The sequence below is a fragment of the Oratosquilla oratoria genome, chromosome 1 (genome assembly GCF_046742065.1).
Source record: "Oratosquilla oratoria isolate Oo_2021 chromosome 1, ASM4674206v1, whole genome shotgun sequence".
In the NCBI taxonomy this organism is placed as follows: Eukaryota; Metazoa; Arthropoda; class Malacostraca; order Stomatopoda; family Squillidae; genus Oratosquilla; species Oratosquilla oratoria.
Window position 1 is genome coordinate 117,211,826 of NC_134777.1, and position 12,774 is coordinate 117,224,599.

Here is a 12,774-nt window from a genome sequence, read left to right on the forward strand (position 1 = left end):
CCTTCCCTCTCTCTCCATCTCTCTCCCTCTCTTCACTTCCTCCCACTCCCTCCCTCTTTATTTTCCTCCCTCACCTTCTCCATCCTTCTCATTCCCTCTCCCTCTCCTTTCCTTACCTTATCCATCCCTCTCCCTCCCTCATTTCCCATCCCACCTTTTCCCTCCTTCATCCTTTCCCTCCCTCACCCTTTCCCTCCCTCACCCTTTCCCTCCTTCACCTTTCCCCTCCCTCACCCTTTCCCTCCCTCACCCTTTCCCTCCTTCACCTTTCCCCTCCCTCCCCTCTCCTTCACCTTTTCCCGCTGTCCTCTCTCCCTCACTCTCTCTCTCTCTCTCTCTCCTCCCTCTCTCTCTCTCTCTCTCTCCTCCCTCTCTCCCCTCCCTCTCTCTCTCTCCTCCCTATCTCTCTCTCTCCTCCCTCTCTCTCTCTCTCCTCCCCCTCTTCTCTCTCTTTCTCTCTCTCACCCCTCTCTCAATCCCCTCTTTCTCTCTCTCCCTCTCCCTTTCTTATCATTTACTTTCTTTTGTAGCAACTGCCCTCATTCAAATGTTTTCTCCCATTAACAGCGAGTGCGCACACTGTGGACACGACTATTGATGAATACCCAGGAGTTTCGGGCATTACCACTGCCAGAGATGCCATGAGAAACCTCAGCGAGGAAGATAAGGAGAAGATTGCGACACAGGTTAGTGCTTACTCTCAATCCTTTCTATCCAGGTTTCCATTTCTTTTATGGGCCCTGATTTCCAATTGCTTATATTAAAAAAAAAAAAGAAATACAAATACAAATAATTTAGGTAAATCAAGTAGATTCATGATTTATAACTAGTAGGAAAATTGCTGTTAATTCAATGTAAATATTTTAACGTGTTTCTCAAATGTTACAAGTTTTCAACCACAGTGTGAAGTGTTTTAGTGATTAGAATGATTAATGTAATTACACAATTTTTATGTTTATGATATTTTTACCAATTATTGAAAGGTTTCTCTATCATTTTGCACTGAGACCAACTATCCCAATCTTTGCATCTCAGGTTGAGAACTTCAGGCTGGAGAAGGTGAAGTTTGACCAAGAAGTTGCAAAGTGGGATGACACTGGCAACGATATCATTGTCTTGGCCAAACATATGTGCATGATCATGATGGAAATGACTGACTTTACTCGGTTAGTAGAACCAAATAACTTTTTATATCGATAAGTTAGTTTAGTGTTTGTAAATAGTGTAGTCAGAAAGGTATATCGATGTTCATTGACAGGATTAGGAAGGAAATGGTGGTAGTTATTGGGGAAGATCAAGTTTTTTAACTAAGAAATATTTTTGGCAAAGGGTTAGGTTGTCTTTTTTTAGATTTCATAGATTTGGAGGTGTATAACAGTAAACAGGGTATAGCATAAAAAAGTGTAATATTGAAATTTCTCACCCTGATCAAGCTGAAAATGGTGTGAAAGTTGGGATATTAGAAGTACAAGATATCATTGCTAGTTTGTAACATATCTTAGTAGTATCTTTTATATCATATCTTGAAGGTGCCAAGATAAGAGTGAGGGAAGAGGGTGGATGGGAGTGGAGTGTGATAGGGATGGAATGGGTGGGAGTGGTTTTTATGCCTTTGTTTTTTGGCTACTTCCCTTATAAGGGGGAAAAAGCCTTTGGTATATGTATGTATGATTTGTAACATCATCTTTGCTTTACTCCAGGGGCCGTGGTCCACTCAAGACAACAATGGACGTCATTAATGCCGCCAAGAAAATCTCTGAAGCAGGAACGAAGTTGGACAAACTCTCGCGTCAAATTGCCGACCAGTGCCCAGAGTCTCGTACCAAAGACGACATGTTGGCGTACTTGGATCGCATTGCCCTATACTGCCACCAACTTAATATCACTTCCAAAGTCAAGGCTGACGTGCAAAACATATCTGGTGAACTTATTGTGTCTGGGGTACGTATATTCTTTGCTTCTGACTCAGGCTGTTGGGGGGGAGTGGGGTTTGACCCTTAGTCCACAAGGAGCCAAGATAGAAGGGAAACAAGTGGGGCTCGCTACCTTCCTTGTAAGATGGAAGAAGCCTTTTGGCATATAGGTAGATGTACATGTGTGTGTTAGTGTCAATCACAGAAACGACTAAGGGGCCAGTGACAAGTATCCACTTATGGTGGTCCTGCAAGACAGCACAACTGCCCATTTTCAAAATTTCAGAACCCAACTGCCCTCTTTTAATAGTCCCTAATTAGGGACTAACTCTCGGTTCTAAGTTGCATCTAGTACATTACCTTTTCCTGTTGCACAAAAGCATTTTGTGCAACATGAGGTGCCAAGATAAGAGGGAGGAAAAGGGTAGAGGGGATAGAGTATGTAGGGGATGGAATGGGTGGGAGTGGTTTCTATGCCTTTGATTTTTGGCTATCTCCCTTGTAAGGGGGAAAAAGCCTTTGGTATATGTTTATATGTAAAAATGTTTACCAATTTTTATCATAATCTTAAAACTAAAACTTGTATTCCTTTTTCACAGTTGGATTCAGCCACATCCTTGATCCAAGCAGCTAAGAACTTGATGAATGCTGTTGTCCTCACTGTCAAATGCTCGTATGTAGCTTCAACCAAATATCCTCGTCAAGGCACTATTGCTGTAAGTATTGTTGTTAGACAAGTTGATCTTTTAGGAGCTGTCAACAAGTGGAACATTTTTCATTGTTTAATATAGAAGATAAACATGGAGTGACCATGGATTTGTTTGGTGGTACAGTACTTTATCTTTAGAAGTATATTTTATTATGTATTTTGTAATCGTCATTCGTACACTAATTGATGAGAGGAAAATTTGTCAACAGTACTGTTCCTTAAAAATGTGGAAAGTAAATTACGAAAATAATCGTCACTCTCGAAAATATCAAGCCCAATCAATTATGGCATACTTTTTAGTTCGTGTTTGTGCCAGATTATTTGGTTAAATAGAATACCTAGTTTCAATCACTTGTAACTTTTGAGAATAGGGTTCACTTCTCAGGTGGATATGTTCATTACACCTTAAAGCAGCGTTTGTCAACCTTTTACCTTTGCGTAACCTTTAAAATAAATTGCGTGTCACATATACCACATCTTTCTCATTTTATTTTCATTGAAATAATAGGTTAGATAGGATGATGTCTATATTACATTATTACAATAACCTTTTGTGGAACCTCACGGAACCCTGGTTGAGAAACGCTGCCTTAATGGATAAAGAAAGTGTACCTTTTTGAAAGGGGCTTGACATTTTCATATGTATTCTTCTAATGTGTATTCATATAAGCAAGGGACCAACAACAGGAACCTACAGGTACCTGCCATTTGTCTTTAAAACACATCAACATCTTCACCATCATCTGGAGGTGCATCCGCAATGGGGTTGACATTAGGTCTCCAGATTGCACTCAAGATCCATCAACTGTGTATTTCCTTCTCTTTTTCACATAAGGAGAGCTGACAGCTGGCAACTACTCCAGTCCTCCTACTTTCAACCACAATCATAATATATATACCAAAGGCTTTTTCCCCCTTACAAGGGAGGTGGAAGACAGGTGTGAAAGGAGTGAATATGAGGGGGTGACCTAGGATGAGATGGATGGATGGTGTAAAAGGGGCTTAGGGAAAGAGGGGAATGTCTGTTGAGGAAGGACGGGAGAGGACATAAGTGGGTGAATGGAGAATGGTTATATATGAATGATGTTATGATGCATGAGGTTAAATGGGTGGGGGAAAATTTGACGCAGCCCAAAAGGATTTCTCTCCGTCTTCTGCATGAGGGACAGAGAGGGAGGGGGGGTCATGGGTCATCAATTTAATAAAGCAGCCTTGCTGTGGATGTGCTGTGGCTTGTGGCACTGCTTCTGACCCAGGGCAGTGGACAAGATGTAGGGATGACCCATCATCCAGGAGGCGCCAAGAGGGAAGGAAGAGGGTGGAGGGGTGTGGAGTGTGATAGGAATGGAATGGGTGGGAGTGGTGTTTTTTTTGGCTACCTCCCTTATGATTGGGAATAAGCCTTTGGTATATGTATGCATGTATGTATACTTGTCCCCATTTCCCTTGTATAGGGGAGCTATACTTGCACTCTTCCAGTCCACTGGTACACTCCCTTTCCTTGTGCACACATTAAACAAGCTTATCAGTCATTCCACTATACTACACCCTTTATCAAACACTCCACATGGCATCTATCTAACCCAGGTGCATTATAATTTTTCATCACTTTCATTGCTCTCACTTCTCTTATAGAGCTATCATTCCCTTTCCAGATTGACCATTTTCCTGTTCCTATTGCCAGTCAAATCCTTCCTCTCTTCCTTTCTCTTCAGCAACTTCACAATATGGTCTACCTATTTTTCCATTACACTTGTAAATCTTAGTGTCCATACACTATAACATATATTTACACAGTTATTGTTGATTTGACTTTGAAGTGTTGAGAAAAAAAGGTATGTTCTATGAAGCTTGGATGTAAGTATATACATTGCATTCAGCTAGGTAATGTAACATTGTCTGCATGTAGTGAGCGGGCAGTTAGAGTAGCCTCCCCTGTTCTGTTAGGTAATCAGTTTAACCAGTAATGGGTTGATATGTACACATGCAAACACATGCAAATGATTAATACAACTGTACATTGGGTTTGTTGTGTACTTGTTTATCATAACTCAAGATTGGAAGTCAGAAATGTCTAGAGAATTTAAAGATTTCAGATATTCCACTTGTTAGGATTGCAGGCAGGAAACAGTGCACAAGCCCCATAATCTGGATGACTGGCCTAAAATTAAAAAATATAGAATAAAATAGAAATGTACAAGAACAGATTGGCAAAGGACAGTGAAAATTTTTTCATTGGAGAGACTAGCACCTTCATAAAAGGAGAGGTGCTCACTTCCCTGAATTTCATTCATGAGAAATTGTAGACTTACATGTGTTTGGAGAAAATAATAATGATAACCACACCGTACCATATTAACCATGTGAACTTTTTGTGTTGGGAAACTTCTCCCTGAAATGTAATAATGATATTTTTATATCTTGCAATGGTCTTTAGGAAAACGTAGGGAAGAGTAACAAGACGGTGAGTAGTGCCCACCCCATTGCAGCCCCACCTCGTGCCTTACTTGTGGCCTGAAAGGCTGTATGGCTGTGTGGCTCGCTTTAGCATCTACAGCCTCTTTTTGCCGATGGGCATCCCCCCCCCCTCCCGCCACCACTTCCGCCACTTCCTTGGGATTAGCTTTGTGTTTCTTGCTCCCATCTCTCCTCCACATCTGCCATATGTATATTATTGAAAAGTATATAACTGTATGTGGTGCACTGGAGCATTTGATAGATATTTTTTCGTTTTTTATTTTGTTTAGGAAAGTGGGACATGAAAGGCTTAAAGAGTTACGCCCCAAACTTTTTTGCTGCTTCACAAAATATGTTTGGATAACTATAATTCTGACCAATTTTTTTATTTTTTTGGTGTCCATTGTGATATATCCAAGCCCTTTGTTATGAGACCCAGTAAAAATGTATACTTTGGTTTTGAATAACTCAGGGTATCAGATATTCTTTTACGTTGATTTTGGAATATGAGACTTGGCCAATCCAGTTCTGGCTTTGCTGTTTTTCTCGCCTCTTGCTTGGCCTCGTACTATATAAGTGCATCCGACTTGGGTGAACTGTACTCGCATACGGGTACGTTCTAGTCTGTTTGTTAAGTTCTAGATTATTAATGAAGCGCTTCGAGATAGCATACGAGCCTTGAGCACAGGGATGGTTTCGTAGCTTGTGTAGTCTTTAAGTTGTAGATCTAAGTTTTAATTTTAAGTGTTTGCCCCCTTTACGGCTCTCTCTCATGTGCATAATGGTTACTTTTCCTACTCAAGCCAAACGGAAGGCCCATCGTAAGTGCTGTCATCTGTCCAATCAGCCTCTTTGGTGTTGAACCAGAATTGGGCAGGTCATGCATCATAGAGAGAAGGGAAAATTGCATGACAAATGTTGAAAGCAGAGATATTTTGTACATATATACATTTTCAGTGTTACAAAAGTATTTATTATCATGTTTAAAAATTGGTGGCAACATTTGATGTTTGATTTTCAGGTGATAAAGTGACAAGTTTATACTAATACACTAGGATAATTTGAATAGTCAAGTAATTTCTATATCTCTGCTTTCCTTTGTACCCAACTCAAATTGATGCTTTTAGGTTAAGGTGTTGTTTGATACTATTCTCCAATTGGATTTGCCCACTTTCGCCAGTGGTGAAGGCAATTCGTTGCAAGTCCCACTTTCCTCTCCTTTACCCTCCAAACTCAACCCTCGCAGCCTCGAGTCCATCGCTGTTTTGCATGGGCTCCTGCAGGGATGAGACCAGAAGTTGTTTGAAAAAGAGGGAGGTTTTTCTGTTAATTTATTTGTTGATTGATTTATTTATTTGTTTATTTTTTCTTCATAGGGATCCATATCAAAAGTCAGAGTAAAACGCTCATTGCCCACTAGCTCTCTTCCACATGTTTATGGTGGAAATTGATGGTGTTCAGTATGATGCTTATGCTGTTTCATTGTGTGCATGATCATGCTTACTCTGTGTGTGTTCTTGCTGACCTTGCATCTGCTTTTTGGTAATGCAGCTCTCAGTTATTTGGCTTTAACTCTTTTATTGCTGTTGTGAATATGTGCATATTTTGAAACTGAAGACCATAAAAGAATGGACTTAATAATGGTGTTGTGGCTATTTTCTCTGTTTGGTCTTTGTTTAATGTCAGACTTTGTATCTTCATCTTTTGATTTTCTTCAACCTTGTGTAACCTTCCTCTTGTTCATCCTATTCAATCAATCAGTTCCTCTATTACCCTGGTTCTTTCTTCCAAGTGACCCATGACCACATTTACTCTGTTTATTCTTTGTTATTTAATGTCAGAGTTTCTATTTTCATATAATTAAATTTCTTCATCCTAGCATAACCTTCCTCTTGTTCATCCTTTTCATTTGATCCTTTTCCCTGATTCTCTTTTGCAAGAGACCCGTGACCACTCTTTAGGTGGAGCTTGGTGTTGGGGTGGGGGTGTTGTAAGCAGCTTTGTGCTGTTTATGATGTCACCACATGAAGGTGCTGCTTGCTGATACCCTTCTTCCTTTACTGCATGCAACAGTTCTTTCTTTACCCATGTCCTCCTCCTTTGAGTGAAAGCAGCAATGACTGCAACAGAACTGTAGGAGTGAGGCCAAACGCAGAGTATGGGATCCAATGTATTTAACATTTTGCCCAGCAGGGTTTCTTTTGAAGAAGCCCTGCTGGGCAAAACGTTAAATACATTGGATCCCATACTCTGCGTTTGGCCTCTCTCCTACAGTCCTCCTCCTTTTCGGCTTCTTTGTTCTCTTTATCTTGTTCGAATAAATCTGTGTTAGATATGAAATAACATGTGCTTCTTAACCCCTTCCATACGGTGCCGCACACGTAGGCGTCATGGACTTAGATCTCGCTGGCAGCATCCAATGCCAGCCGTACGACGTGTCGTAATAATACTCGCATCATAAAATATAGTCACCGCTTATATCGATCGTTCTCTCTTCACCCGTGAATTTTGATAACCATAGAAAATGCGATTACAAAAGAATTAGAAAGAATGTCATTATGGAGGGGTGACTACAATAAATATAATCAAGACGCCGATATGGCAGCCTCGCGAATACACTCGCTCCCCATGACGCCTACGTGTGCGGCACCGTATGGAAGGGGTTAAGTCATTTTTGTGCAAGTTGATTTCATTGTTTCATTAATCATTTTAGTATTGTACAAAAGTTCTCAGTTCTTCCTGCATGGTTTGGATGCTTTTAACTTGATAATCCAAATCATGTCATTTTTGTTATTGTTTTATTCTTTCATTATTTGTAATTTACTAAGTTGCTGTTCTTTGTGATCCCACCTAGAGTTAAAATTTATGCAAAATGTTTGAATAAGATAAGAAAATAAGTATTCATTTAAGAAATTTTCTACTAATTCCTTGATACCTGATGTTAAGTGTATAACTATGGAATAAGCTATACTTTCTTGAAGATAAATAAAGATTTAATGGCTGTAACTGACAGAAGGTGGAATAGGTATAGTAAGAGTGACTGGTGAGATTGTTCAATGTGTGTCTAAGGGAAGAGAGCATCCTAGTAGATTGAAGAGTTCATGTATAGTTCTTATATATAAGGGGAAGGGAGACCAGTATAAATGTAGTAGTTTTAGAAGGATCAATGTGTTTTGTTATTGGTAAGGAGTGTAAGTTTGTTAATTGAGAAGATTGGAAGGAAAACGGAGCAAATGGGTTTAGAAGAGGAAGAGAGTGCATAGATAAAGTTTTTGTGGAAAGACAAGTCAGAAGCATTTAGCCTATGGTATGAAGGACCTAGTGTGTTATAAAAATTTAGAATAGGGGGAAGTCAGGAAGTCAGAAATTTGTACATGAGCATGGGGCATAGGTGAGGGTCACGAATGGAAAGTGAAATTTTTTAGGTGAATGTGGGGCTGTTGGGTTTATGTGATGATGCCTTGGATGTTCAACATGTATATGGGTGGAATGATAAAGGAAGTACTTGCAAGAATACCAACAAGAGGTTTGGAATTTGTGGGTGAGAAGGGAAGGGCATGGAAAGTGAAGCATTTGTTAATTGCAGCTCACACTGAGACTGAAGAAGTTGGTGACAGAAGTAAAATATGTAAGAGAATATAGTTACAATTTAATGTGGGCTAAAGTAAAGTGCAGAGATATATAAGGGATGATGATGGTGGCATGTTAAATACAAGGGTGAAGGGCAAGAAACCTTAAATGTAAAATTTTAACCATTTGGGGTTGTATGCATTTACCTAGTTGTACTTAAATGTAATATATGAGGGTTGAAGCTATGCTCATGGGGGGGTGTCTCTGTTTCCATTTATTAAACTTACATTTTTTTATGTTTTGTTTTCCACAACAGTTTTGTTGGATTCTTCAATACCTTAAATCTTTGCTAGGCAAGGGGTAGCCCTCCAGTTGACTAAAGTTATCTGCTGAATAGTAGAAAAATTATAAAAAAAATCTAAGCATTGTTGTTATGGATTTTAGTTTGCCAGTGCCTCAGTCCTAGTGGAAAATCTTGTATTTTACTGAACATTAAAAGGACTCTTCATAGTTGAATGAAATGCTGGATGGCAGGAGGTTATAGATGGAAGTATTATTGATATTTATCAATAACTGTTAGCCGTTTTATAATTTTAAATTTTATTTTGTTTTTTCAAGCAATTTAATTTTATGTAATTACAGAATGACATTTTACTGTATTTCCAAAATTTATGATTTAGTAAAGCAAAGGTGCACCAGTATACTGATTCCCGCCACAAGCTCTAGTGGCTTAATTCCGATTGATTTTGTTTAACGTCATGAACTCTCCTTCTCAGAGAAGGTTAGGTGCCTCCATATGGAGGGCTTTTGATTTTTTAATTAAAACTGATTCAATAAACAGCAAAAATTCCAATGATCGTAAAGATCAGAATTTATCCTTTTAAGGTGGAAATGACTTGGCAATATCAGGTCTTAATATGGTAACATTCATGTGTCTAAATGTGAATGAGATGGTTATAGATTGTTGTGCATGATGGCTTTTGTCTTGTCCTTTTGTGAATGTGCTTGTAATTTAAAGGATAAATGCATCAATACAATGTTTTACACGTATGTTTTTTAATTATTTCTACTGTAGAACATTTTCTTTTGATATTCATACTTTTACTTGTCTGTGCATTTTGCAGGTTTTGTAGTTTTTGTGCATAATTGAAAAATTAACTTTAAGTACAGTCTTTTCCTTTACTCCATCAGCCCCATGGTGCTCTTTACATTGGCAAAGATAAAAGAAAATGGTGCCCAAATCATTTGAAATCCCATTTTCTCCCAAGTCTGCCAAGACCTGAAGGCAGATCCTCTGCAAGTGAGATCAAAGGCAACAGACTGATCCCAAGTCGGCTTCTGCCCCTTTGATGTAATAATAAAAATTTATGTATCAGCTACAACATATGTAAAGAGCATCATTGGGTTGAAGAAGTTGACTTGTTCTTCACTGCAGTATGATTATATTAATCAATATTTTTTATTTGGAATTTGTTGTTTGTATGACTTAGTTACTTAAGTTATCGTTAATTACACGAAACATGCCAAAGGCCTTTCACTCCTTGTAAGGGAGTTGGCTGATCCAAAACTCGCACCCACACCAAAGAAGATTAAAGTAAAGATATTTGGGCAGAAAGAAAAGATCACATGGAACTCTGAGTTGCCATGTACACTTTATTTGACAAAGTAGAATGGAAATTTATCTTCCAACCTGCTGGTTGGAAATTGACAGTACATTGTTCTGACAATTTCCTTTGAATGCTTTCGTAGTTTTCTTTACTGTATACACAACTTAGTGTTACTTTACTACAGTTTTGATCACAAATAATTAAATTTTTATTTGTGAATATGTGTAATTTGGAATTGTTGATAACTTATGTAAGTAGTAATGATTTTTTATTTATTTATTATTTTTTATTTGTTTTTTTTATGTTTGGTGCATGTAAAGCATATTGTTTTGAAACTATATTTTTGCTGTGGTATTTGTTGGATTGACATTTCACTTTTCATTAATATTGTTGTGGTGAGATTTGTCCTTTACAAATACATTGATAAATGTGAAATAGTGTGCTGATGGATTGTGCCTCAGAACCTAGTTAACCTCTTCTTCTCCTCCACAGTCTCCAATTGTCGTGTGGAAGATGAAGGCTCCAGAGAAGAAACCCCTGGTACGTCGTGAGAAGGCGGAAGAAGTCAGGGCCAAGGTCCGTAAGGGCAGCCAGAAAAAGCAAGTTTCAGCGATTAAGGCGTTATCAGAATTCCAGAGTCCTGCCGATGCTATATAAAGATGAACAGGATATACCAAATACAAAGTGGCGGCTAGAGCAAACATGTTCGAAGAAAGTTGTCGTTAGGAGTGCCCCATAATATTTGGCATTTCTGGATGATGGAGACTGAAGATTAGAGGATTGGCTGTACTGTCGGGGAAGAGGACTGACGGGTGTGTAGGGAGAATCAGGAGCGTACTCTTGATCTGTCGTCCTTTATCAAGTTACCTGATTTTTTCCAATTTATGTGTAAGTTTGCTATGTTAGTAGGCGTTACTTGTCACGTGGGAAGGTAATTGTGAGAACCCCAGATGGCAACTTGTAAACTGGCGCAACTTTTGTCTTTTCTGGACTTAGCTCCTGAATGTTGCCAGAGGTATAAGAATGGAAGTGAACAGTGTTGTAATTTTTCTATTTTGGAACTTATTTATGAAGAGTAGTTTTTCTATAAGGATATGAGAAGGCTCAGTTTTTACAATCAGTTTTGTATATTGGCAGTTTTAGCATGTGTAATTCACTTCAAGGTTTTTGGAGTTGCCTCAACCAGACTTTAGTTTCCGAAATTCTTAAAAAAAAAGAGTCATTTTTGGCCATCGTGAATGAAATTCAGTGTAGCGTTTGCTTGTGAACACAAAGCATCGACTTCATTTTAAAAATGAAAGGATGAGTGAATCTTTCCGCAGGTTGGCTCAGTGTGAAAGTGTGGCCCCACTTAAGTGACCACTAATATTGCACAAAGACAAGATAATCAGCTCTGCCAAATTCTGGAAGTGCACAAATGTTGACTGTAACCTTCCTCCCCTCCCCCCCCTTTCGTATCACTGCCCGTTTGTTGGCCAGATTCACTTTCAGCATATCAAGGTTGCAAGAGAGGTAGAATGCGACGGTGGCGAGCGTAGCAGGGCTGCGCTCCACCACCGATACCGTAGATGTGCTTCAGGCCAAGTATTCCTATCATCCGTTACAATGATGCTTTGGGAGCAATTTATACACAAACTTTTTTTTTATTTTCTTTTTTCCTTTTTTTTTCTTTTCTTTTTTCCATCTGGTACAAAATACAATGGAGCAAGTTATTTTAAACTTCTGAAATCATTCCATTATCGTGAAAAGTATCTAAAGTATTTTTAGTCCTATTGAATAGCTTAGGGGTTATTGTATCATATTTAAAAAAAAATTGTTTTTATGGCCTGTTTCATATCATGATTTTCATTGTGGGCAGCTTTTGTATTCCATGTAGGTTGACCGAGGACAGATGGAGAAGCTGTTTGGAGATCAGCTGCCATATATTGAGGACAGCTTAGCAGTTCTTGTAGTTGGCGCACGTAAATTGCAAGAGCTGGACTCAAGGCAGCTTTAGCATTTGATTTCTCTGTTAGCAGTACAGCTATGTTAGGAAATCCATTTACCATACTTATGTAGTGAGATTGAATAAAAATTTGTTTTTATGTTTAATAAACACACATGTATTCACAAGTGTATTTATTTACCTAATTATGATAAATAGAATATATATATACCAAAGGCTTTTTGCCCTTAAGGGAAGCAACCAAATCAAAAGGCACATAACCACTCCCACCCAATTCACTCCCACAAGAGAAACTAGGAGAGCAGGGATGGAAAAGGAGATGGTAGATAGGGCTGATGAAATGGTATTGGGATGGTTTGGACACATGGAAAGAATAAGCGAAGAAAGGTTAGTAAAAGAGGTATGGAAAGTGAAGGTGGATGGACTTTGAGCAAGAGGGCAATGTCTTGTGCAGGAAAATGAGAAGCCAAGAGATTGGGGTGGCTGTGTATAGATCAGTGGTTCTTAACCTTTTTTGGCAGCGACCCAAAATTTTGCACAAATCAAGCATCGCGACCCAAGCCTACATAGATA

At 38.8% G+C, this 12,774-nt stretch overlaps 1 protein-coding gene across 8 annotated transcripts in view; it reads left to right on the forward strand.

Moving 5' to 3' along the window:
* alpha-Cat (catenin alpha) overlaps positions 1 to 12,368 on the forward strand; it is a 104,154-nt gene extending 91,786 nt beyond the window's left edge. For 5 of the 8 annotated variants that reach the window (XM_076184744.1, XM_076184760.1, XM_076184767.1 and 2 more), the window contains 6 exons: positions 568 to 686; positions 1,036 to 1,166; positions 1,701 to 1,941; positions 2,513 to 2,629; positions 5,060 to 5,086; positions 10,749 to 12,368. In XM_076184744.1, the coding sequence (XP_076040859.1) occupies positions 568 to 686; positions 1,036 to 1,166; positions 1,701 to 1,941; positions 2,513 to 2,629; positions 5,060 to 5,086; positions 10,749 to 10,913 (800 nt within the window). In that variant the 3' untranslated portion in view covers positions 10,914 to 12,368. The remainder of the gene's footprint in view (positions 1 to 567; positions 687 to 1,035; positions 1,167 to 1,700; positions 1,942 to 2,512; positions 2,630 to 5,059; positions 5,087 to 10,748) is intronic. The other 3 variants (XM_076184774.1, XM_076184785.1, XM_076184789.1) reach the window with 1 other exon arrangement.
* Positions 12,369 to 12,774: the final 406 nt, after the last annotated feature.